At 36.5% G+C, this 26,603-nt stretch overlaps 1 protein-coding gene across 1 annotated transcript in view; it reads right to left on the bottom strand.

Moving 5' to 3' along the window:
• Window positions 1–1,630: 1,630 nt before the first annotated feature.
• FCHO2 (FCH and mu domain containing endocytic adaptor 2) overlaps window positions 1,631–26,603 on the bottom strand; it is a 114,791-nt gene continuing 89,818 nt past the window's right edge. The window contains exons 20-26 of the mRNA XM_081232420.1: window positions 24,891–25,002; window positions 21,226–21,381; window positions 20,561–20,693; window positions 8,962–9,161; window positions 8,152–8,216; window positions 4,314–4,478; window positions 1,631–3,992 (exon numbers count right to left, since the gene is read on the bottom strand). Of these exons, the coding sequence (XP_081088546.1) occupies window positions 3,970–3,992; window positions 4,314–4,478; window positions 8,152–8,216; window positions 8,962–9,161; window positions 20,561–20,693; window positions 21,226–21,381; window positions 24,891–25,002 (854 nt within the window). The 3' untranslated portion in view covers window positions 1,631–3,969. The remainder of the gene's footprint in view (window positions 3,993–4,313; window positions 4,479–8,151; window positions 8,217–8,961; window positions 9,162–20,560; window positions 20,694–21,225; window positions 21,382–24,890; window positions 25,003–26,603) is intronic.

Genomic DNA, 26,603 nt, shown 5'->3' with positions numbered 1-26,603 from the left:
TGGAAGCTGTGGCAGCCATATTGCAACCATAAGGAAAAAGCCAAAAGAATCACTTGTTCTGTCCAATACCAGCAACAGACAAACTTGCAGACTTCGTGATGTGGGAAAAAACTTGTCTTTATCTGTTTAAACCATTCTTAGTTTTGTTTTCTGTTACCTGCAGTTAAAAAATTACTGGCAGATGAAACACTGCATGCTAAAGATAAGCAGTGGTTTCTGAGTTATCATAAATAATCATAAATATCATATATGATTAGAAGAAATATGGAAATAATCAGATATATTTTTAAATAGGGGTAAAATATGTACATATAGCAAGAGAGGATGGAATGAACCTTTAGTACTGAAAGCCACAGACACCATTAAACACACATTTAGGAGAAGGAATAACGAAAGATGACCAAATGGAGAAAGGGCAGGATGCATGCCAGAGGATTACTGTGTTTGTCAAAATACGCTTTCTCCTCCTCCTAGGCACACAAGCACACTATGTATTTCCCATCTTTCCTTGCAGTTAGTTAGTTGGAAGCACAGATCAAGTTCTGGCTAGAGGAATGTGAACAAAGGTCATGACGCCAGCTCTGCACCTGGCCCATAAACTCCCAGTTTCCTTCCTTCCCCAACCACCGGCCAAATGGAGAGGATTTTGAGCAGAGTCACAAAAATGGAGGGAGCCTGTGTCCTTGAATTACTGTATGGAGCAGGGCTCCTCCTCCAACCTCCTTAGAACCATGACGTGAGCAACATACTAGTTTACAGTGTTAAGTTCCCGGGATCTTATTTATCACAGCAGCTAGCATCATTCACTCTGAACAGGTGGGAGCAGTGCAAGTGGAAAAAGAGAATAATTAAGAAAAAAGATAAGCCTATGGTATGAATGGTAAGAGTGCTACCTGTTTGGTACACAGGTTCCCCAACCTGACCTAGATGAACTAAACTGCTCCTTTTCATGACATAGATTTAGCAAAATTTTCAATATTTAGGATGAAATTTTTTTCCAATTCCTTTTTTTTTTTTTTTTTTTTTTTGCTGTACGTGGGTCTCTCACTGCCATGGCCTCTCCCGTTGTGGAGCACAGCCTCCGGACACGCAGGCTCAGCGGCCATGGCTCACGGGCCCAGCCGCTCCGCGGCATGCGGGATCCTCCCAGACCGGGGCACGAACTCGTGTCCCCCGCATCGGCAGGCGGACTCCCAACCACTGCGCCACCAGGGAAGCCCTCCAATTCCTTTTTTTGCTCCTTTCTAAATGCGCTGGTTTCTGAGAGGCTTGATGTTCCTGATTACCTCCTTGAAAGAGTATGGTTTTAAAACTGAGTAACGCTGTGTTCCTAAGCAACTTGTCAGGAGGAAAGTCTTTGCTAAAGCTTAACATCAATTTAAGTATATTTAGAAACAAATAAAAATAATCCTTATTAAACAATTTCTATACTTTTGGGTTATAGTCCAAATGAAGTTTTCCTATATGATCAGTTAAAACTAAATAAGAGACCAATCTATATGCCTGTCTAAATGGTGATACAAAGTTCAACACCAATTATTCATTGCTTACCTAGCTTGCCTTGTCCTAAAGTCTATGATATAGCTATTATTACTATAAACAAGAGTACAAGAACACACAAACCAACTGATAAATTATATATTACATGTTTATTAAGGGCACAACTTTTATGTAAAATTTACATTTTTATGAAAAAATCAAAAATATTTACAAAATTTTGTAAGATTTGCCTTGTTCTAATTACAACTCAAAGTAGTAAATAACAATTCTTAAAAACTCACATTTGTTAGAGTTCTGTGTTTACAAGTTCTTGGTTAAAGAGGCAGCTACAAAGTTTATCCTATACATAAGCAAGAACCAGCTTGCTAAATACATTTCCGATTGAAAATCTATTGGTCTTTTTTACACCATTAGTGGATTTTTAAATGAAAAAATCAATATAAACTCATATGGCTTCAAAATTGTAACCTGCACCCAATACAAATTTATGTATCAGCACTTGGTATGAAGACTGTGGTAATTAGGAAAGTGCAGAAGTTTAACCATTTCACTAGTTTGTACACTGTAAGGTAATACTTGATTAAAAACAAACATGGTGAGTATAATGGTGTCTAAGTTCCAACAATAAAACATTAACTGCCCAATAAAAGCAGTTTGACTGCAAAGCAGTTACAGTTAAGATTCCAGTAAGGGACTGTAATTGGCATTTAAAAGAGTACAATATAAGTTAGAAATTCTAATTTTGTCCACTATTTAGTAAAGATGAAAATTTTAGCAAATTCTCTTATGTACTGCTTTAGTCAAATCTAAATGTAGAATTGGGCTAACATGGATATATTAAAAAGCACATATTGTGTTACATATATTACTAATGAGTAGATTTTCTGCTGTATTTAATATAGCAAGATGTTACATAAATGTCTAGTAGGAGGGGTTTTATTTTCTGTAAAGCTTAACAGAACAATTAGTGGTTTTATATAAATTATCATATATAACACATTTTATTACTTCTATGCAAAATGCAGGACACTGGTACTTACAAATAAATTTCCCATTTGTAAATTATGAAACTGTGTCCAAAATATTTAATTCCTTCAATTAATCAGGATTTGCTATAAAGTTAGGATTTTTACTATTTAATATTAGTAATATTAAGAAATGCTTAACCCAATCCATCATTTCAAATAATTTCCCTATTTTTAGCAGGTGGCAATTAAGTAAGAACAAGAACATACAAATCGGTAATTTTTCCAATTGTTGAAAATGCCAAAACTAATCTTTTCTAAAGTGTTCCTCACAAACTACTACAAAATTCATGCTCACAACACATTCAGGAAATGTACAGATTTCCAATAACAGAGTGAAGGGAAATGTTAAATGGAGAGTTAAAATACCAGTTACCAATTTATCATTACAGCTTTGCAGAACTTTCTGATGAGGTTAAGGTGGAATATCTGAAGGTAATTTTTTCCCCTGTAAACATATGCCATTAGTTATTTCTCTAGTGGCTACAGTGTATCACTAAAGAAGCGAGCCAGGGTTCTTAAGTATAAATTGTCCTTTAGTTATTCTGAACTCCCTTCCCAATTGCGGCCAAAGGTATTTATGAAAATTGCAATTATCTTGTAAAAATCCTTGACTACTTTAAGATTCCGAATAGAAGATCCAGACTGTTAGGAAAAAAGTGAGGCACATTAATGAACACAAACTAGATAGGCACATTTCTGGGTTTTGTTATTGTTTTACAAGGCACACATTATGCAATCCATATAAAAATAAATTAAATCTACAGCATTAATTCATCAAAACAATCACAACTTCTATAAAGTTAACTGCAGAAGTAAATTTCTCTGCTGTCTTTTGCAAGCTTATTTTAAAACACATTGCACTTGAGGATTAAAAAAAATCATATAAAACACCATTTACACTTTATTAATATGTTTATATGAGAATCAAATTATAGATTTTGCAAACACCTTGGACTCTGGTCTGATTATGGCACAAAACTCAATTTGATTGAGTGTTATAAATGAACATTATCCAAAACTCAGAATTCACGTTCTGTCTGTATCCATTCAATATCAAAACTTATAAAATTTCAAAATTATCTCTGACTCTAAAAACTTATGGAAAGCTAAATTATTTTGTGCTTGCTCTCCTGAAATTTCAGGCCTGATATTACACTATAACCACAGACACTGAAGATAATTTAAAATTTCAGCCTATAAAAACTTCATTTTACTGACAATCTGAATAAATGTGTTTCCTGAATATTGCAGTTTATCATTTACAGCGTTGAAAATCATTTCAGTGCTATTTCTTTCGATGACTCACTTCAAAAGTGCAATTTAATGTTTGTAGTCAGCTCTTAAAGACATAATACAAGTTAGAATAGTGTTTGGAAAGAACAGATAATGCAGAATGGCAGGTTTGTACTACTCCCTTGAGCCAACCACCTTCCCAGGTCCATCAACAATCTGCCAAGTATCGTCCTGAAAAACACCAAGCAGACCTTTGCAATTATAATTTCAAATGAACTCGAAGGAGAATATTTTCACTGTGGTTACAGATACAAACCCCAGTTCCCATCTGCTGTTTACAATACATTAGAATCAGATCACAGGTGTTCAGCTAAACTGACCATGAGTACTCTCTCTCCCAGGTGTGTCTGTCTCTATCTGGCACCTTGTACCAAAGGTCAAAGAAAAAATTTCCATGCCTTTAGACTATAAACTACTTGACAGTCATTTAGTAAATGTTAGAATACAAATGTTTCCCATGTACATTATAAAGCTTGAAATCTCCCAACTTACCAGTGGCAAACCGCTTCTTTACTAAGGAAAGCCTATAGCCAGTGCCTACAAGTTCAATATCTACTCCTGAGAGGGTACTTCCCTCGCTGAGGAATTGCACTGCAAGTGTTGTGGGTTTACTGGGTCCTTCTGAAAGATCAAATTTTGCTCTGAGGGACCCAGAACCTACAAGGAAAAGAACAAAGAACTTATACAGGATAATATATTTCACACCAAAAAAGGCAAATGAGCAAGTAAGCTGAACTGTGTCTGTCCTATGCCAAATTCGTGAAATGTGTACAGCAAACAAATCAATGTCCTGTTTCCAAATCAGACTTTATTCAGTGAATCTGAATTTTCATTAAGTAATCTTCATCCATGCTTCTCTTTGACTTAATTAATAATAATCTTCAGAGGCATTTACTATTGAGATTCCTATGCTATATGCATGTTGAAATGAGTCAAAAGACAAGTCTGAGGGCCGCTCAGAAGGAAGCCCTAGAAGGGATGAGTGGGAATAAAGTCAAAAGAAAAGGACTGCTGACTACCATATCATGGGCGGGAGAGGTAAAGAAGCTAAGACAGCTAAGACTGGGAAGAGCTGTATCAACATTACTATTTTGTATCCACCCTTCTTTTTTTCCCCCCGCATATATATATATATATATATATATATATATATATATATATATATATATATATATATATATATATATTAACATCTTTATTGGAGTATAATTGCTTTACAATGGTGTGTTAGTTTCTGCTTTATAACAAAGTGAATCAGCTATACATATACATATATCCCCATATCTCCTTCTTCTTGCGTCTCCCTCCCACCCTCCCTATCTCACCCCTCTAGGTGGACACAAAGCACGGAGCTGATCTCCCTGTTCTATGCAGCTGCTTCCCACTAGCTATCTATTTTACGTTTGGTAGTGTATAAATGGATAAAGAAGATGTGGCACATATATACAATGGAATATTACTCAGTCATAAAAAGAAACGAAATTGAGTTATTTGTAGTGAGGTGGATGGACCTAGAGTCTGTCATACAGAGTGAAGTAAGTCAGAAAGAGAAAAACAAATACCATATGCTAACACCCTTTGTTTTGAAATTTAACTGGTCTAACATCATGCCAATTATGTCTGAGGGGCTTTCTTTTCAATATAACCATTTATTCAGCATAACTCAGTCTAACTGTGGCATAAATAGTAAATAATTATGAATATTATAAATGCTAAGAAAATGCTATTTTCTTAACATGCTAAATGTTAAGAAAAAAAAAAAGCTATGGGCACATAAAATGGTGTGGGGATGACAGGCCTGTATCTCAGGCAAAGGTGACTACAGGTAGAGATGGGAGACCTGACAGAGCATGACGCATTTAAGAGAGTTACACCTACATCAGAAGAGCTGGAGAAGAGGGTACAGGTGGAAGAGAGTGGCAGAAGAGGAGACTAGACTGGCAGCAAGGAACGAGCTCTAAATATCTTTACAAACCACCAGAAGAAATAACCATAAGGAACCACCTAAGATATGGAAGACAAACATTTCAGGTAAGTCTCTTAGAAGGGCAGAAAGGTACAAGATGCAATGTAGGGAAACCACCTGAAGGTCAATAAAATAGTCTAGGATTCTAGGTGACAGGAAAAGGGGATCTGAACTAGGCTAAGGGAAAGGAAAGAAAGGAATGAATTTGAACGATATTTAAGAGTTGAAATCAAGGGGTGAAAAGGAGGAGGAGCCTAGGAGGATTCCCGGGTTTCTGGCTGGGGAAAGAACTGCTGGACAGTAGGAGTGACATTCTGTGATTCCCCGCACAGAAGCTGAACACTACAGAGAGAAATCTGGAAGAAAATATAACTATGACCCATCCTATACTATTGTACCTGGTGGCACAGATCAATTGGGAAGATGAACTGCTGTATAATTCTTAACGCTTGCCCAAGCCCTCCTTAAACTTTTACAGTTCTTGATATGCAAAATTCAATTCTGTGAAAGTTCCACCACAGGCCAAGAGCAGCCACTTTGGCAATCCTTAAACTTTAGAATTATTTCCTGTCCCTCTTCTGGGCATAAAGGCAAAATAGAAATAGATTTCTGTTTTACAGTATTCTAATTTGGAGATTTTTTTTTTAAAGGCTGACTAACCAACTCAGAACCACATTTATAAGATGTTTCCATTTCCTCACATAGACACTCTGATACCTGAACAGCAGAGGGAAACTATTAATATATCTGGTTAGAAAATTTGTGTCTTATTTTTAAGAGAACAAACTCCCTTCTTGGTAAATATTTACAGTAATACTGTTTCATTAAATATGGGGAAAATATACCCTTTCTTCCTGGCTAACTGGTTGTAAACTCTCAATTCAAGTAGCATTTCTGGTTTACTTCCAGTTTCAACTAGGAATTTCAGTTTTGTCTCCCATAGCCATACAGTTAGAGTAAAAAATCAGTACAGTTTACCCTTGAAAATAGGCAACCTTTAAGTACCAAACAGGAACAAAGGAACTAGAGATTAGCTAGGTTATTTCATACAATGTGTTGTTCTCTAGTAGTAAAAGTCTGGTTCAGCACAGCAGGTCTGAATGAACAGACAATACGAGGTATGTTCCTGGACTTTTATGCAGAAATACCTATGAGAAAAACTACTGATGATATGTTTTACATTTTGATCACATTATGCTTAAAATGTTTAAAAGGAAAAAGCTGAGCAAAACTTGAAATGCCAAAAAACGCTACTGAATAGGAAAAGTAACTGGAGATTAATTAGGCATTCAAAAGAGGGCAGGAGAACTCTCCTTTGATTAAGAGAAACTACAAATAAAATGTTAAAGACTTGGGCTTCCCCGGTGGCACACTGGTTAAGAATCTGCCTGCCAATGCAGGGGACAAGCCCTGGTCCGGGGAGATCCCACATGCTGTGGAGCAACTAAGCCCGTGTGCCACAACTACTGAGCCTGTGCTCTAGAGCCCACAAGCCACAACTACTAAGCCCGCATGCTGCAACTACTGAAGCCTGCGCGCCTAGAGCCCGTGTTCCACAACAAGAGAAGCCACCGCAATGAGAAGCCCGCACACCGCAATGAAGAGTAGCCCCCTCTCGCCACAACCAGAGAAAGCCCGTGCGCAGCAACAAAGACCCAACACAGCCAAAAATAAATAAATTAAAAAAAAAAGTTAGTCTTGACTGTCCTGGGAATTGTATTCTAAATTGAGTTAGGGGATATACTAGGAGTGATCAACCAACTCGCAGAGACTTTTTCTTTGCATTGGGAACACAGATGCGGACATGGTGGGAGGAGGCAATTAACTTGCTTCTCCTTAAAATAATGGTCACAGAATTAAAGGCTGTTGATGGTTAGTTTTAATAAGGGGAAATGACCAAGGTAAGGTTCTCCTGACAGAGAAAAGACAGAGGGGCTTTTTAAGGCCGGGAAGCTTCTGCATGATTTCTGGGAGGCCAGGAGGACCCCAAGAATGAGCTAAAGAGTGTGTTAATTAGTATCAATTAGTTTTCAGTTTCAATTATCAGGTTACCTAGAGTTCTATAAATTTAATTTATTAGGTATCTTCTATTAATGGTAGCATGTGAACATAAGCATTTATATAATATTTATAAAGCTATAGCAAAATATTATTTTTCTCAGAGAAAGCATATTCAATCTAGAAGAAAAAAATGTGTTCTGAATCTCAACTGGTCCACTCTTATTATAAGGTATTAACTTCCACCTAGTGGTCAGTTTTAGAATTGAAGGCATGAAATTCCAGGAGAAAATTTTCCATAAACATGCCGAAAAAATCCATGTGACATCACATTATAAACAACGAAAAAAACATGCACACACTTACCTCTATTTTCTGATTTTTCTGAAATACCAGAGAGTTTCCAAAAGGCTTTCATCTGTTCTGCATTCCTGTAAGAACAAATGTTTTCAGATAATGTGTCTAGAATAGTACCTTGTACATAAGTTAACAGTCAATAAATACATTTTAAATATTTCACTAGAACTATGGTGCTAGATTTACTTTGAATAGTATCACCTGGTGAAAATGTGTTTATGAGTAATATAAATATAATACTATTATCTTTATAAATGGATATTTACCAAATTATGTAAATTCTTTTCATTTCTACTGATCAGAGAAAGGAAAACAATGCATAGGTGACCCAGTATCTTCATTACTCAAGGAAAACACAGTTTTATTACTAAACGGTGAAGCAAATATAAACGAAGAGTGGTTAGAGTCTATACTAATATTAATGGAGGGAACAAGAGAGGTAGTTAAGAGATGTAAAAACTAATACTAAAGACTAACCAGATAGGTATTCCTATAGATATGCTAGATGCTATATTTAATCCTATAAAATAATATCTTTATTTTTAAAACGAAAAAAAAGAAAGTTTAGAGAAATGACATACTTTGCCTAAGGGTAAGGTTGTATTGAATCATTCGAGTCTGGGTGGGGACAGCAAGACTAGTTTGTTTATTTTGGGTTGCGGCTACTGTAGCTTGACTAGTAAAATGTACAGTACCTTTTATAGCATGGTTTCTTTGGGAAAATACACTACCTTGTAAGACAACTTTCAGAACTTAGGTTCTAAGACTCAGGGATTGCAACAGAAACTTAGTGGGAATTCAGAAATCTACTTAATTTACCATATTGCAGGGGGAAGGGACTGCATGTTTGTGACTCCTCCATCCACTGGTACGACCACCTGTACATTGGAAAGCACACTTGGTGCCGCCATAGCTTCTGGGTTGTACTTATAATCCACTCTAAGATCTGTGGTGCCAGCACTACATTTCCAATATGTTGCAAGATTTAGAGGAGTGGACTGGATACCATTTGATGATACCTTTAAAGAGAGAAAAAAACAAACAATTGCCTTTGACCTAAAAAAGTAAACAAGTCATGTTAACGACATATACTTGAACACAAGAGCTCACACATTCAAAAATAATGAGGGAGCTGTCTTTTGCTAGGCGGAGTGAAGCAGGCTCATCTCAAAGGCGTAAGTGTGGACCTGGGACTATTTACATCAAAATTTCTGTGGTGCTTGTTTAAAATGCACATTCCACTGGCTCCAAATGCAGAAAATCTGGAGGCACTGGTGGTATAGGGATTAGTATAGCTGCCTTCCAAATGCAGAAGATCTGATTCAACTGCTTAGGTACAGGGCACAGAAATCAGCGTGTTACGTGATTCTTATTTATGCATGTAATGTTTGAGAACCTCTCAACATTCAACATAGAATTCTGAGATTCTTTTTAAGAATTCAGACTTAAAACAGTTAGAAAAACTGGATCGCCACGCAGTTCTGCAAGCCTGGAGTTAGAATACTTCCATCTTGAAATGTTTAATTTTAATCACATGAACTACAGTAAATGGTGCAATTCCTTCCAATTCTTCAGTTCCCTGCTCAAATGACTTACTCCTTTTCAATGAGATCTATTACATTGAAAACTGTATTTTCACTCTTCCTTACCTTACTCTGCAGACTTTCCTTTCTCCATAGCACAACATACATTATTTACTTACTATGTTTACTGTCTATTTCCCTGTGCTACTCACAGCAATTAGCAAGCACTGAATAATAAATATTTGCTGAATGAATGATAAATACTTGGAATAAACTTTAAGCCAACGTTAAGTGGCAGCACTTTTTATTCTTTAAAGTATTTATTTACTAGAAACATAAGCCATTTTAATACAATTATCCTATTAAAAATTCAAATAAGACATAAATATATGAAATAGGAAATTTATCTCTTGGCATTCTTACTCCCCACTTTTTTTAATTAAAAAATTTTTTTTTATACAGCAGGTTCTTATTAGTCATCCATTTTATGCACATCAGTGTATACATGTCAATCCCAATCTCCCAATTCATCCCACCACCACCACTTCTCCTCCTTGGTGTCCATACGTTTGTTCTCTACATCTGTGTCTCAATTTCTGCCCTGCAAACTGGTTCATCTGTACCATTTTTCTAGGTTCCACATATGTGTGTTAATATACGGTATTTTTCTCTTTCTGACTTACTTCACTCTGTATGACAGTCTCTAGATCCATCCATGTCTCAACAAATGACTAAATTTCGTTCCTTTTTATGGCTGAGTAATATTCCATTGTATATATGTACCACATCTTCTTTATCCATTTGTCTGTTGATGGGCATTTAGGTTGCTTCCATGACCTGGCTATTGTAAATAGTACTGCAATGAACATTGGGGTACATGTGTCTTTTTGAATTATGGTTTCTCTGGGTATACGCCCAGTAGTGGGATTGCTGGGTCATATGGTAATTCTATTTTTAGTTTTTTAAGGAACCTCCATACCGTTCTCCATAGTGGCTGTATCAATTTACATTCCCACAGGCAGTGCAAGAGGGTTCCCTTTTCTCCACACCCTCTCCAGCATTTGTTGTTTGTAGATTTTCTGAGGATGCCCATTCTAACTGGTGTGAGGTGATAGATACCTCATTGTAGCTTTGATTTGTATTTCTCTAATAATTAGTGATGTTGAGCAGCTTTTCATGTGCTTCTTGGCCAGCTGTATGTCTTCTTTGGAGAAATGTCTATTGAGGTCTTCTGCCCATTTTTGGATTGGGTTGTTTGTTTTTTTAATATTGAGCTGCATGAGCTATTTATATATTTTGGAGATTAATCCTTTGTACGTTGATTCGTTTGCAAATGTTTTCTCCCATTTTGAGCGTTGTCTTTTCACCTTGTTTATGGTTTCCTTTGCTGTGCAAAAGCATTTAAGTTTCATTAGGTCCCATTTGTTTATTTTTGTTTTTATTTCCATTACTCTAGGAGGTGAATCAAAAAAGATCTTGCTGTGATTTGTGTCAGAGTGTTCTTCCTATGTTTTCCTCTAAGAGTTTTATAGTGTCTGGTCTTACATTTAGGTCTCGAATCCATTTTGAGTTAATTTTTGTGTGTGGTGTTAGTCTTACTCCCCACTGTTAACATCATGGTACATATACTTCCAAATTTTCTAGGGATGCAAACGTAGATCTGTCTCATTCTTTTAAATGGCCACAATAATTAATTTAATCAATCTCTTCCTCTGTGGATGTGTACTTAGGTGGTTTCCAAGCAATGCTGCAGTGAATATCCTTTCTACCTTCCCCCCACCACCCCCACCGTCTAATTTGTGTGATTTCCAAAGAACAGATTTCTGGAACTGGAATTGTTGAGTTAAAGGTTACATATACTCAATGATCTAACAGAGTTACCTTCTAAGAGGTTCTATTAATTTGTACTCCTATCAACAAGTGGTCACACCTCTCCTAATGGAGCAGTCTTTTTCATTTTTGTCAATCTAATGAGGACTAAAACTGCTATCTCACTGTTGTCTTAATATTCATTGTTCTGATTACTACTGACATGGAGCATCTTTCCATAAGTTAGATACTGAGTTATTCATCTTTTATTTCTAATTTATAAGGGCTCTTTGGAGTAAACCTTTTGGTCTGTCTTACAATATTACACATGCTTTTCCTTCAGATTAAATACTGATTCTGTTTAAGGGTTTGTGTGTTTTAACCAAACATCTTATAAACACACGTATTTCTTTCTTTTTGTCTCAAGTATCTCATTCTCTTATTGCATGACTCCTGGGTTTTGTTATTGTATTCAGAAAGGTCTTCCACACTTCAAGATTAAAATATGTAATAAACATTTACAACACATACACAACACACATGCATACATACCCACATACATACATATATATTCATCCATGCTTTATTTTCATATCTTTATGGCTTCATTTATTATTATTAAACCTTTGATACATGCAGATTTTATTCTGGTTAAAGGTATGAGCTAGGGATTCAGCTGAATTTTTTTCCCCAAATCTCCAGCCTGCTGCCCCAGTATCATTTACTGAAAAATTCATCATTTCCACATTGTCTTGAAATGCTACTTTGTCATAGAAAGAATTTTCCATTTATTCTTAGATCTATTTCTGGATACTCTAATCTGTTTCATTCATCTGGCCATCTATTGTTGTGCCAGTTCCAAACTATTTTAAATACTGTTGGCTTACAAAGTTTTCCCATTAAAACTAAAACATTACTCCACATTGCTGTTTAAAACGTTTCTTAACTTAATTTTCCGAGCTTTATTCTTCTGAGAACTTGAAAATACTGTCAAGTCTCCAGACACAAATATATAAACACCTCCACTGAGTTTCTGATCAGGATCACATTAAATTTATAAGCTAAGTTAGAACAGCTACGCTTTCTAGAATACGAGTCTTCCTTTAAGTAAAGTATACCATTCTAACTATATTCAAGGCAGCAGAGATGATGTTATGTTTCTTAACTAGTTTAAGAAAAATTTTTGTGTCTTCATTGTAGCTACAGGAAAGGATGCTGTAACAGATCTTTAAAAAAATGTTTTTAATTGAAGTATAATTGACATGTAACACTATATTAGTTTCAGGTGTACAGTGTAGTAATTTGATATTTATATACATTGTGAAATGATCACCACAGTAAGTCTAGTTACCCTCTGTCACCATACATACAAAGTATTTTTTTTCCTGTGGTGAGAACTTTTAAAATATACTCTTAGCAACTTTGAAATACGCAATACAGTATTATTAACTTTGGACACCATGCTGTACATTACATCCCCATCACTTATTTATTTTATAACCAATTAGTCTGTAACTTTTGACCCCCTTCATCCATTTCACCCACTCCTAACCCCCTGCGCCTCTAGCAACCACCAATCTGTTCTCTGTACCTATGAACTTGGTCTGGTTTGTTTGTTTTTTAGATTCCACACATAAGTGAGATCATACGATCTCTGTCTTCCCTTTCTGACTCATTTCATTTAGCATAATGCCCTCGAGGTCCATCCATGTGGTTGCAAATGGCAAGGTTTCCTTCTTTTTTAATGGCTGAATAGTATTCCATTGTATATATGCAGCAAATCTTCTTTATCCATTCATTTATTGGTGAACATTTGGGTTTTTCCATATCTTGGCTACTGTAAATAACACTGCAATGAACACTGGGGTCCAAAAATCTTTTCAAGTTAGTATTTTCATTTTCCTCGGATAAATACCCAGAAGCGGAATTGCTGGATCATATGGTAGTTCTATTTTTAATTTTTTGAGGAACCTCCAAAGTGTCCTCCATAGTGGCTACATCAATTTACATTCCCACCAACAGTGCACAAGGGCTCCCTTTTCTCTACATCCTTGTCTTTTTGATGACAGCGATTCTCACAGGTGTGAGATGACAGCTTATTGTGGTTTTGGTTTGCATTTCCTGACCATCAGTGATGGTGAGCAACTTTTCATGTATCTTTTGGCCATCTGTATGTTTTCTTTGGAAAAATGTCTATAAAGATCCTCTGTCCACTTTTAAAATCAGATTGTTTGTTTTGCTATTGAGTTGTATGTTCTTTATATATTTTGGATATTAACCCCTTGTCAGATATATTGTTTGCAAATAATCTTCTCCCATTCAGTACATTGCCTTTCCGTTTTGTTGATGTTCTTTGTCGTGCAGAAGCTTTTTAGTTTAATGTAGTCCTGCTTGTTTAATTTTGCTTTTGTTGCCTTTGCTTCTGGAGTCAAATCCAGAAAATGATCACCAAGGCTGATGTTAAGAACCTTACCACCTGTTTTCTTCTATGAGTTTCAGGGTTTCAGGTCTTGCATTCAAGTCTTTAATCCACTTTGAGTCAATTTTTGTGTAATACAGTAGTCTAGTTTCATTCTTTTGCATGTGGCTATTTAGTTTTCCCAATACTATTTTTTTTTAACATCTTCCCAATACTGTTTATTGAAGAGACTGTCCTTTCCCCAATGTTTATTTATTCTTGGCTCCTTTTGTCATAAATTAATTGATCATGTATGTGTGGGTTTATTTCTGAACTCTCTATTCTGTTCCATTGATCTATGTGTCTTTTTTTTGCCAATACCATCTTTTGATTACTATACCTATGTCATATGGTTTGAAATCAGGGAGCGTGATGCCTCTAGCTTTTTGTTCTTTCTCAAGATTGCTTTGGCTATTTGGGGTCTTTTGTGATTCCATACAAATTTTAGGATAGTTTATTCTACTCCTGTGAAAAACTGCCAGTGGAATTTTAACAGTTTTTGCATTAAACCTGTGATTGCTTTGGGTGGTATGGATATCTTAACAATTTTAATTCTATCGATGAGCATGGAGTATCTTTTCATTTAGTTTTGTCTTTAATTTCTTTCATCACTGTCTTATAGTTTTCAGTGTACAGGTCTTTCACCTCTGTGGTTGAATTTATTCCTAAGTATTTTATTCTTTTTGATGCAATTGTAAATGGGATCATTTTCTTAATTTCCTCTGCTAGTTCATTATTAGTATATAGAAACACAACAGATTTTTATATATTTTGTATTTTGCAACATTACTGAATTCATTTATTATTCAGTTTATTCATTTATTACTCAGTATTCTGAGTTTTTTTTCTTATGGAGTCTAAAGGTATTCTACATATGTCATCTGCAAAGAGTGACTATTTTACTTCTTCCTTTCTAATTTGGATGCCTTTTCTTTTTCTTGCCTAATTTATCTGGCTAGAACTTTAATACTATGTTGAATAAAAGTGGTGAGAGTAGGCATCCTTGTCTTGTTCCTGATCTTAGAAGAAAATCTTTCAGATTTTCACCACTGAGCATATTAGCTATAGGCTTGTCATATATGGCATTTATTATGTTGAGGTATGTTCCCTCTATACCCACTGTGTTGGGAATTTTCATCATAAATGGATGTTTAAATTTTGTCAAATGTTTTTTCTGTAATCCACTGAGATGATCATACGATTTCCATCTTCATTTGTTAATGTGGTGTATCACGTTGCTTGATTTCTGGATGTCAAACCATCCTTTCATCCCTGGACTAAATCCCACTTGATCATGGTGTATGACCCTTTTAATGTATTGTTGCAGTTTGTTTGCTAATATTTTGTTGAGGATTTTTGCATCTATGTTCATCAGGGATATCAGCCCGTAATTTTTTCTTGTAGTGTCCTTGTCTGGTTTTGGTATCAGGGTAATGCTGGCCTCATAAAATGAGTTTGGAAGTGTTCCTTCCTTTTCTATTTTTTGGGAAGAGTTTGAGAAGAATTGCTATAATTCTTTTAGTGTCTGGTAGACTTTGGTAGTGAAACCATTTGATCCCGGACTTTTGTTTGTTGGAAGGTTCCTGATTACGGATTCATATCTCCTTACTAGTAATCTATTCATATTTTCTACTTCTTCATGATTCAGTATTGGAAAGCCGACTGTATGTTCCTAGAAATGTATCCATTTCTTGTAGGTTGTTGGCAATTTGTTGGCATATAATTGTTCATAGTAGTATCTTATGAATCTCTGTATTTCAGTGGTATCAGTTATAACAGCTCCTCCTTCATTTCTGGTTTTATTTGAGCCCTCCTTTTTTCTTGGTGAGTCTAGATAAAGGTTTGTCAATTTTGTTTACCTTTTCAAAGAACCAGCTCTTAGTTTCATTGATCTTTTTAGTCTCTATTTCTGCTCTGATCTTTGTTATTACTTTCCTTCAACTAACTTTGGGCTCCGTTTGCTCTTCTTTTTCTAGTTACTTGAGGTGTAAAGTTAAGTTGTTTGAGATTATTCTTGTTTCTTGAGGTAGGCATGTATCACTATGAACTTCCCTCTTAGAAATGCTTCTGCTGCATCCCATGAATTTTTGGTATGTTGTATTTCCATTTTCATTTTTTTCAAAGTATTTTTTGATTTCTCCTTTGATTTCTTCATTGACCCATTGGTTACTCAGTAGCATACTGTTTAATCTATCCATATTTGTGATTTTTCCAGTCTTCTTCTTGTAACTGATATCTAGTTTCATACCACTGTGGTCCTAAAAGAGATGCTTGATATGACTCCAATGTTAAATTTATTATGACTTGTTTTTTAACCTAATATATGATCATGGAAAATGTTCCATATGCAGTTGAGAAGAATGTGCACTCTGCTGCTTTTGAATGGAATGTTTTCTGTATATCTGTTAAGTCCATCTGGTCTAACATGTCATATAAGGTTGATGTTTCCTTATTGATTTCTGTTGGGATAACTTATCTATTAATAAAAGTGGGTATTAAGGTCCCCTACTATTACTGTATTGCTGTCTATTTCTCCCTTTAGGTAGGTCTCTTAATATTTGCTCTATGTATTTAGGTGCTCCTATGTTGGGTGCATAATTATTATTATTTTTGGGGTGCATAATTATTAACAAATGTTAAACATCTTCTTGTTGGATTGACACCTTTATCAATATGTAATGCCCTTCTTTGTCTCTTATTACAGTCTCTGTTTTAGTCTATGTTTTTCTTATATAAGTATAGCTACCCAAGCTTTCATTTGGTTTCTGTTTGCACAGAACATCTTTTTCCATCCCTTCAACTTTCATTCTGTGTGTGTCCTTACATCTGAAGGGAGCACCTTATAGGCAGCATATAAATAGGTCTTATTTTTTTAATCCATTCAGCCACTCTATTGATTGAAGAATTTAGTCCATTTACAATTAAAATAATTATTGACAGGTATGTATTCACTGCATATTGTTAACTATTTTCTAGCTGTTCTGTTCTCTTACTCTCTTTCTTTGTGGTTTGATAACTTTCTTTAGTGGAATGGTTAATTTCTTTGTCATTATCTTTTGTGTATCTGCTATAGGTTTTTGCTTGGTTGTTACCATGAGGCTTACATATAACAACCTACATAACAGTCCATTTTAAGCTGCAAACAATGTAAGTTTGAATGCATTCTAGAGGTCTGCATTTTTACTCCCCCTCTATTTTCTGTTTTTGATGTCACATTTTACACCTTTTTATCTTGTGTATCCCTTCACTAATTATTGGAGTTATTTTTACTATTTTTGTCTTTTATCCTTTTACTATTTTCACTCTGTGATTAATCCACTATCTCTACTATATATTTACCTTTACCAGTGAGATTTATACTTTCATACTTTTGTTACTAATTGGCACCCTTTTCAGCAAAGAAGTCCCTTTAACATTTCTTGTAAGGCTGGTTTATTGGTGATGAACTCCTTTAGGTTTTGCTTGCCTGGGAAACTCCTTATCTTTCTTTCAATTCTGAGCAATAACTCTGCCAGGTAGAGTATCCTTGGTTAGAAGTTTACTTTGAATATATCCCTTCTGGCTTGCAAAGTTTCTGCTGAAAAGTCTGCTGATGGTCTTATGAGAGCTCCCTTGGTTTTTCTCTTGCTGCTTTTAAGATTCTTTTTTTAAACGTTTGACATTTTAATTATAATGTGTCTTTGTGTGGGTCTCTCTGGGCTTCCTGGATCTGGATGTCTGTTTCCTTCCCCAGGTTAGGGAAGTTCTCAGCCATTATTTCTTCAAGTAAGTTTTCAGTCCCTTTACCTCTATTCTCCTTCTGGGACCATTATAATGTGTATGTTAGTTTGCTTGATGTTGTCCCATTAAGTCCTGTAAGCTATCTCCGCTTTTTAAAATTCTTTTTTCTTTCTGCTGTTCTGATTAGGTGAGTTCCACTGCCCTGTCTTTGAGTTCACTGATCCTTTCTTTGCTTCATCTAGTCTGCTGTTGAACCCCTCCAGTATATATTTCAGATCAGTTATTGTATTCTTCAGCCCAGTGACTTCTATTTGTTACTTTCTTATGTTTTCTATTTCTTTGTTGACGTTCTCACTGTGTTTATCCATTCTTCTCCCCAGTGAGGTGAGCATTTTATGACCATTACTTAGAACTCTTTATAAGGTAAATTACTTATCTCTGTTTCGTTAAGGTGCTTTTCTAAGGTTTTATCTTGTTCTTTTAGAATATATTCGTTTCCTCATTTTACTTGATTTTCTGCGCTTCTTTGTATTAGATGAAATAGCCACCCCTTCCAGTCTTGAAAGAGTAACCTCGTGTAGGAGATGAACCTTATTGTTCAACCTCGCCTTAGCTCTTGGTTGCCTCTCAAACCTCTCTGATTGTCCAAGCAGCCTATTTTATATTTAATAACTCCTAATTGTCAAGGGTGTGCCTAGACCTGTCAGTGTTTCAAAGCAGGAAATCTGCCAGCACATAGATTCAGACTGACTAGGAAGCTAGACCCTCAGGCAGCAGCTTTTTTTTCTTTCTTTTTTTTTTTTTTTGCGGTACGCGGGCCTCTCACTGTTGTGGCCTCTTCCATTGCGGAGCACAGGCTCCAGACGCGCAGGCTCAGCGGCCATGGCTCACGGGCCCAGCCGCTCCGTGGCATGTGGGATCTTCCCGGACCGGGGCACGAGCCTGTGTCCCCTGCATCGGCAGGCGGACTCTCAACCACTGCGTCACCAGGGAAGCCCAGCAGCAGCTTTTAAAGTATGCAAATACATATAGTTCTGTGGGATTGAATACAAATGTTAGCCCTGCTGGCCACCAGACCAGATGATCTGGAGGTGTCCCCTGGGTGACAGTCATAAAAATCAGGGCTCTAGACGAGTGTATAAGTTCCTTTCTGGGAGATACTGGTGAGCTGTAGCAAGGCAGAGGGAGAGTGAATTGACTGCATTCCCCTAGCCTATGTTCCCTAAAAGCATATCTGTAGACCCCTAGATGTGTGTCAGACCTGAAGCCTGCCCCTTAGGCTGCTGCTCCAGGCCAAGCACATGGGTCTCTTTCACAGAAACACTATGGGTGTTTTTCAGTCTGCTTTCTGTGCATTGCCCTGGGGGCAGCAGCCTGCCAAAAACTGTCTCACTGATTGTTATAGTCCTGTGGGACCCAGAAATGCAAGCTCTCCTGGCCTCCAGAGCCAGGAGATCAAGGGTGTCCCTGGGCTGCAGCTTCAAAAACTGGGGCACCAACCATCTACAAAAACTCCCTTCTTGGAGATACTGGTGTCACAGAAGAGAGTGCAAAGATGACACCCACTGAGGAAGGGGGAAAGAGGTCTTGAATAAAAAGCCAGCTTTAGCATGAGAGAGGGAGAGCCCACTGGTTGGAGTGTAAAGATGGCACCCACCAAGAGAAAAAGTCTATAGTAAAAAAAATAAATAAATAAAGTGGTGCCTGTTGGCTTTAGCAAAGTAGATGGAGCAAGTAAAAGAGGTGCCCTCCAGCACCTCATTCCCTGGTGAGTATCTCAACACGCCCTGGCCCCTCAAGCCAATGATTTAAGATCAGCAAATGAATCTCTTTCACATATAGCCTGTGCACTTCTCAAATGGCCGCTTGTATGCTAGGACCTAGGGTGCTTGAGTTTGCATGCAAGCCCTTTAAAGCCGTTTCTCAGATCCCTACAGTCCTTTGGTTCTTGTGGATAGGAGCTCCACTGGTTTTCAAAGCCAGATGTTTTAGGGACTCGTCTATCAAGTGTAGGTCTCAAAAGCTGGGGTGTCCATGCGGGTTACAAACTCTTTGTTCCTCAGGGAGAAGCTCCAGATTTGTGAGCTCCATCCAGATGGTGGGTTGCCATGATGGGGTTGAGGCTTATGGTGAGACCGTGTCTCAGCCTCCTACTTGCCTCAGTGTGGCCCTTTTCTCATTGGCTGATGTGAAGGAGCTGTTTAGCTATCTTTCAGGTCCCTTTCAGAGGGAATTGTTCCACATGTATCTGTATATACGCCATGTTGGTGTATCCATGGGAGAAGGTGAGATCAGGATCTTCCTATACCATCTTGGACTACCTCTCCAGCTCTAATTAGTTTTTTTTATTGTGAATATCTTTCTCCATTAGTTTTCCTAACTGGTTGTTTTGAAAGCCATTAATTTTTGTATTAATTTTTTAAATGACCACTTTGCTAAATTCTCCTGCATCAGTTTTTCAGTTGATTCTCTTGAGTTTTCCAGAAATGTCACCTGTAATTAATATTATTTTTATATCTTCCTTTCCAATATTTATCACCACTTATTTTATTCTCCTGTCTAACTGTACTAACACATCCAGAAAAACCTTATACACTAACAGGAATAATGACTTTCCTGACTTTCGATGCTTTAGGTATTTCATTATTAAGACTGATATGCTGGTCTTTTCAGGCGAAGGGCATTCATATATTTATATTTGCTCAGTATTTTAATTGGTAATAGATAGATGGTGGATTTGATCAAATTGGCCAAAATCTCCATAGGCTTATTAACAGATTTTTTGATTTTGAAACATCCTTGCATTGCTCGAATGAACTTCATTTGGCCATGACATATTACTCATTTAATGATATGCAAGATTCTGTTTGTTAATATTTTAATTAAGGATTTTTATAATGACACTCACCTGATACTTTAATACATCTACATTATAATAAGAAGCAGCTGGATTTTGCTCTGATAACTTCTTGAGGTAGATAGTAAGAGCTTGCATGTTCATCCAAAAATCTTTTGTGTTAGAATCACATTGTGATGGATCACTGTATGTATAAGAAATAGTTTCATTATTATTTATTATTTCATATTTATTTATTTATCTTTATCCTATGCCTCTCTGTAGTAATTTGGTGACCTGGCAAAGACCAGTAGAAATGAACCAAAAGATGGGATGAAGTAAAACTAAACTTAGGCGATAAAGAATGCAGCATAGCAGAAAGCTGCCTAAAACATGAGAAGATGTACAGTAGAGAAGGATTTAACAATGGCTACTACCACCACTAGCACAAACAACAAAGACAGCAGAATCCTATTTAATCATAATAAGTAATTGTGATATTGTCTTCAAATTGAATTTCTGTTGCTTTGAAGAAGAAAGAAAAAATTTCTTAAAAAGAAATTTCACCTTCAAAACAAAAGTATACAAACCTGGGGATTTCCCTGGTGGTCGAATGGTTAAGACTGTGAACTTCCACCACAGGGGTACAGGTTCGATCCCTAGTCAGGGAACTACGACTCCATATTGCCCCCCAGTGTGGCCAAAAAATTTTTAAAAAAACTGAAAAGTACACAAACCTGAACACAAGTTGTGCATTTGGAAGAATTTGTTCTAGTCTGTTGATATTTTTCACCCTGAAGCAGAGCACAGCTGGGGATGGATTACTAGTGAAGACTTTAATAACTCCGCTTGGAAATGATATTGTCATGTCACCAGTGATCTTCACAATACACCTGAAAGTAGGCATTTTGAAAAATTTAAATAGTTTAAATAAGGCATTTTAACCTCCACTTAAAGCATATTTAGTTTTAAAAGGGCTTTATTTATATATATAACCTTTTATCATAATTACCATGAATTATTTTTTCAATTATAAAAAATGATTCTATGTGAAATGATATATTCATCTAACACCAGTTTTTCCTAGAATTAAATTCCAAACACAAATGGAAGCACACTGATAATACTCCTTCACTTGTTTGCCAAAACCATCCCTGGCTGTCTCATAAGGACATTGTTTCCCTGGTAACACTGACCCCAGCTGTAGCTATTTTTCCTCCAAACACCACAAAGCACTGGGCCTGATGGTGGCAGTGGTAGATGTCCTCCTTGCTTCTCATTGCCTCTTACAACTCTATATTCCTTCTTCCTTCTGAAAAACCACCAGCTTCATCTGAAACTCACACCATCAGATTATACTACTCGCTATCCCAACCCTCCAAGTCATCTTCAACATTCCCTTTCATTTTCTGAAAATTAGAGCTCCTGGCCCACTGTCAGTTTGTCTCTGCCCAACTACTCCTCTATCATAAATTTTTACTGATTTCAATATCCACACAGATAATCCTTTCAACACCTTGGTCACCTAGTTCTTCAGCCCCTTGCCTTCAATGATCCTGCCTTCCAGCCTACCTCAGCCATACTTCAGTCCCTCCATCATCTCAGATTCCCCACTCATTGGATAGTCTCTTCCTACTTCTCCAACTCATTCTGTCTAGTACTGCATCTCCAATCTCATCAAAAACCTCCACAATCCATTGTTCCTACCACCTTTTTCACTAATCTTCACTCTTCCTTCATATCCTCATTTCCCCCTATCTTGGGACTTCATGGTCCATCAATATACATACTCCTTTGCATAAACCCTCCCCTTGGTTCTCTCTCACTTGACTATGCTTGTTTGGCAAAACACAGTCTTAGCTAAATCCAGCTCCTCACCTACATCTATATGGCTGAACATGACTAGAGAAAAACATATAATGATATAGCCAAAACTCTCAGTTGGGCCCCCTTAGTATTACCTGGAAATTCTACTACATTCCCTAGCTCTTTTCATACCTTCTCCTTTCTCCTCTAACTCTAACCTGCAAAATTCCCTCCCCCACCTGAAGTCAACGACTTTCCTTTAAATTTTACAGATGAAATGAAATCAGAAAAGAACTTCCTCATACTCTCACTACTAAAATCCTAATCTCCCTGACTCTAAAGACATCCATACCTTCTGCCTTCCCTCCTGTTTCAACAGATAACCAGTCTATGCCCCTAAGGTTAACTGTACTGAAGCACATCTCCTCTTACATACTGAAGGACTTCACTCATGCAATTGTCCCCTTTCCTGCACATTCAGTTTTTTTCCATAAATATTGGATTTTTCCCATTAGCGTATTGAAATGTATATCATCTTTAAAAAACCCCAAAACTAAAATTAATAAAGGCCTCCTCTCATTCTCCCATCTCTCTCCTGCTACCACCCTGTTTCTCTGCTTCTACTTAGAGCAAAATACCCTAAAAGAATTGCCTAACATTTGCGCTCTCCAAATACAGTTGTCTATATTTGCATCATCTCCTGCTCCTGAGCGCCCTCGAAGCAGTCTACTAGAGCTACTCTTGTGAAGGTCATTAATGACCTTCATGTGGTTAACGATCCATTTTTCTTGACCTGACGACAGCATCAGATACAGCTTCACACCTTCTTTCATGAAAGGGTTTATTCACTTAGTTTCTGGGACTCTGCTCTACTGGCTCTCTTCTCACCTCTCTTGTTGCTTGCTGTCCCAAACTCCATTGCTGGATGATTCTCATCCTCCTGTTTTTAAACACTGAAGGGGGCCAGGACTTAAGTTCTCATCAGATCTCTTCTCTACACCCTAATGCCCCAGGCTTTAAGTATCATGTACAAATTAATGACTACCAAATATTTTAGCCTGGACCTATCTATCTATCTCTGAACTCCAGAATCATGTATTCAACTATCATCAACTCAACATCCCCACTAAATTGTCTTAGTAAGTACTTCAAATTTAACAATCTACTCCCTCAACAAATCTTGACAACTCTGTTTTCAAAATACATTCAGAATCTCATTACTACTCATGATCTCTTCTGCTAATACCCTTACACAAGTCACCATCAGCTCTCACCTGGACTTCAGTGGTTAACCCTTTCTCTCTGCATCTACTCTGGCTCCTTCTAGTTTATTCTCCATATAGCAGGCAGAGTGCTACTTCAAAAACATAAGTAACCTCATCACTCCTCTACTCAAAAGCCTCTACTTGCTTCCCACCTCACCCACAATAAATTCCAAACTCCTTATCATGGTCCACAATGCCCAGCCTGATCTGTTCCCTCTGTGGACTTATCTTTGACTACTTTCTTCCTTGTTTACTCCTACTCAGTGACATGGTTCTCTTTGCTGTTTCTTGACTATGCCAAGCATGCTTCTACCTCAGTCCCTTACACTTACTGGAATGCTCTTCACTCACCTATCTGCATGGCTTGCTCCTCCCACAATGTCTTTCAAAAACAACCTCAAAAAGGCTTTCACTGATCATTCTATCTAAAATAGTAGCCCTCTGTTGTAACTGTCTATCCCCTTACCCTGGTTTATTTTTCTTCATAGCATATATCAATACCTCTCCTTTTCCTAAGTAACATTATTCATTCATCAAATATCTGAGCGCTTACTATGTGTAAGACTCTGTTGTAAGTGCTGAAGGTACTTTAGTAAACAGAAGTTCTTCTCTACAGAGCTTGCATTACCTCAAGTGAAAACTAAGAAACTTTCACAACAATGCAAGCTTATAACAGTCTTACACATATTAAGCACTCAAATATTTAATGAATGAATAATGTTATACATGAAAAGTAAGGGTGGGGTGGTGGTGGTGGGATGAATTGGGAGATTGGGATTGACATATATACACTAATATGTATAAGATAAATAACTAATAAGAACCTGCTGTATGAAAAAATAAAATAAAATTCAAAAAAAAGTAAGAAAAGTAAGGGTGGTCATTCACCCAAAGATCATTTTCTTAATAGAAGGAGGTTAAACCAACCCTTCAAGAGTCTCCTGTAATAGACATGCACTCTAGGTCTCTCTTGCAAACATCACACTTTCACCAAAGATAAACATTAGGCCAAGATTCAGAGTTCTATCCCCATCTACGTCAGCTGCCACAATCCTGTTCTACGGACATGTCAAACAACAGATGTGTCATATTGGTCATAAAGTCTGGGCAAAAACGTACATAAACTTAGAAAAAAGCCATCACTACTGATAACAGTGACTTCTTAAATTTGAAAGACAATATCTAAATGACTATAATTGATAGCAAAAAGCAGGTAAACAAGTAATAGAAAACTCTAATAGAGAATCAAAATGTAACTCTTAAAATTTACCACCAAGCCCCCTGCCTCTGAAACACACACACACATACACACGTATCTTTTAAAAACTAACTTGGTGGGATCTGCCCCTTTAAAGTAGGCATTAACAGATTCTGTAAGGGCGACTGCCACAGGTAAGGTGTCCTGATTTCCAAGGCTGACAGGACTGGGACCTCGTGACACACCTAGAATAAATACAATTCATTTGTTAAATCCTATAGAAAGATATTTATTAAATACCAAGACAGAGTAGACTCAAAATATTAGCTTGTCACAAGTGACTCTATTACTGGTTTCAAAGATGCCCCAAGTATAAATCTGGTTTAAAAATGGAGCATAAAACAAGTTGGACAAATAAAAACAAATCAGGAAAATATGTCACAGTGACTTCAATTTTAAACAGAATGACAAAGAAGGGTTGGGTTAAGGAATGTCAGAAGGAAAAAGCCCTTCACCTGAAGAGCTAAAATTACTAAAATATGGCTTCAAAACCATTCAGATATTAAATTCTTTCAGGTTCTGCTAATTCACATACGTAAGGTCATTAAACTGGATTTTTCTATTTAAGGTATTTCTATACATTAGCTATTTCTAAATGACCAGTGTAATGTAATCATGCACTACTCATTATTACTGTAATTCTCCTTTACCTCTTCTTTGTCTTATGCTTGTATTATATTCCCATATTACCCTTCCTAGATAAATATGACTAATAACATCATTTTGAGGTAACATTCCTGACATAAAGTTAACTCAGTATGATACCTTTAGAATTAAATCATAGAAAGAGCAGTGTTTTAAAAGCGTAATAAAATGTTAACAAATTTACTGTATATGTTCAGGTGTTTTTTAAAACCTAAAAGTATCTGGTTTATTTCATAACAGACAAATCCCTTAAAAGAGTGCATTGCCTTTTTTTTCTTTACAAATGTACTCTCTCCATTTATGCCTTACCATTATTGTTATCGATTGGAAAGTGGAGCATTTCATTTAACATACAATATATGATGAAATTTTGTAAAAATAAATCAATTGGGTAGTTATGATTATTCATTCTTATTTAAAGAAAAATATGTTGACCTAGGTTATTCATTTATCTCTGAAATTTGAATGTATGTTTTTTGTTACATAAATGTTACACCATGTTCATAGCCATCAGATATTTTTATTTCAGATGTGAGTTACTTTTGAGATACCTAGAGTATTATTAATTCTAACAAAAATCAGTACTAGCTTTCTTTGCCTCACAACTAAACCTGGGCTCCTACAAATAGTGAGAAAGAGCCTTTGTTACATTTAGAGGCCAGGAGATTCTGTACTGTTCAAGATTTTGAAGAATTCTGATTTAGAAGGTTCTTCATAGTTAAAAAAAAAAAAATGACTCAGTGATTAAAAATACACGGAAACAGGAACTGCTGTTTCTAGGCCACTGGGAAAAGTAAACTCTCCCAAACAAGACAACTTAAAATTTCATATGAAAATAAACTCAATAATAAAATGTATTCACAAAATCACAACAGCTAGTATCTACTAACCACCAATATATGCCAGACACTTTGCCAAAGAGGCATGAAAGAAATGGTGCCTTTTTGAACCACAAGTAGTTTTTTCTGCAAAGCGTGAACATACTTTGTGGGTGATGGGCTGCAACAATGAAAGGACATGAAAATGTGTCTGGAGAAGTGTTTATAACCCAGATCAGGACACGGAAGGCCTTTAATTTTATCCTATTGGCACTAAAAGCCACTGAAAATGTTTAAAAGAAACATGATTGTGTTTTTCATTT

Source organism: Mesoplodon bidens, assembly GCF_964165515.1.
Source record: "Mesoplodon bidens genome assembly, chromosome: 4".
Taxonomy (NCBI): Eukaryota; Metazoa; Chordata; class Mammalia; order Artiodactyla; family Ziphiidae; genus Mesoplodon; species Mesoplodon bidens.
This window is presented reverse-complemented; position numbering and strand designations above follow the sequence as displayed.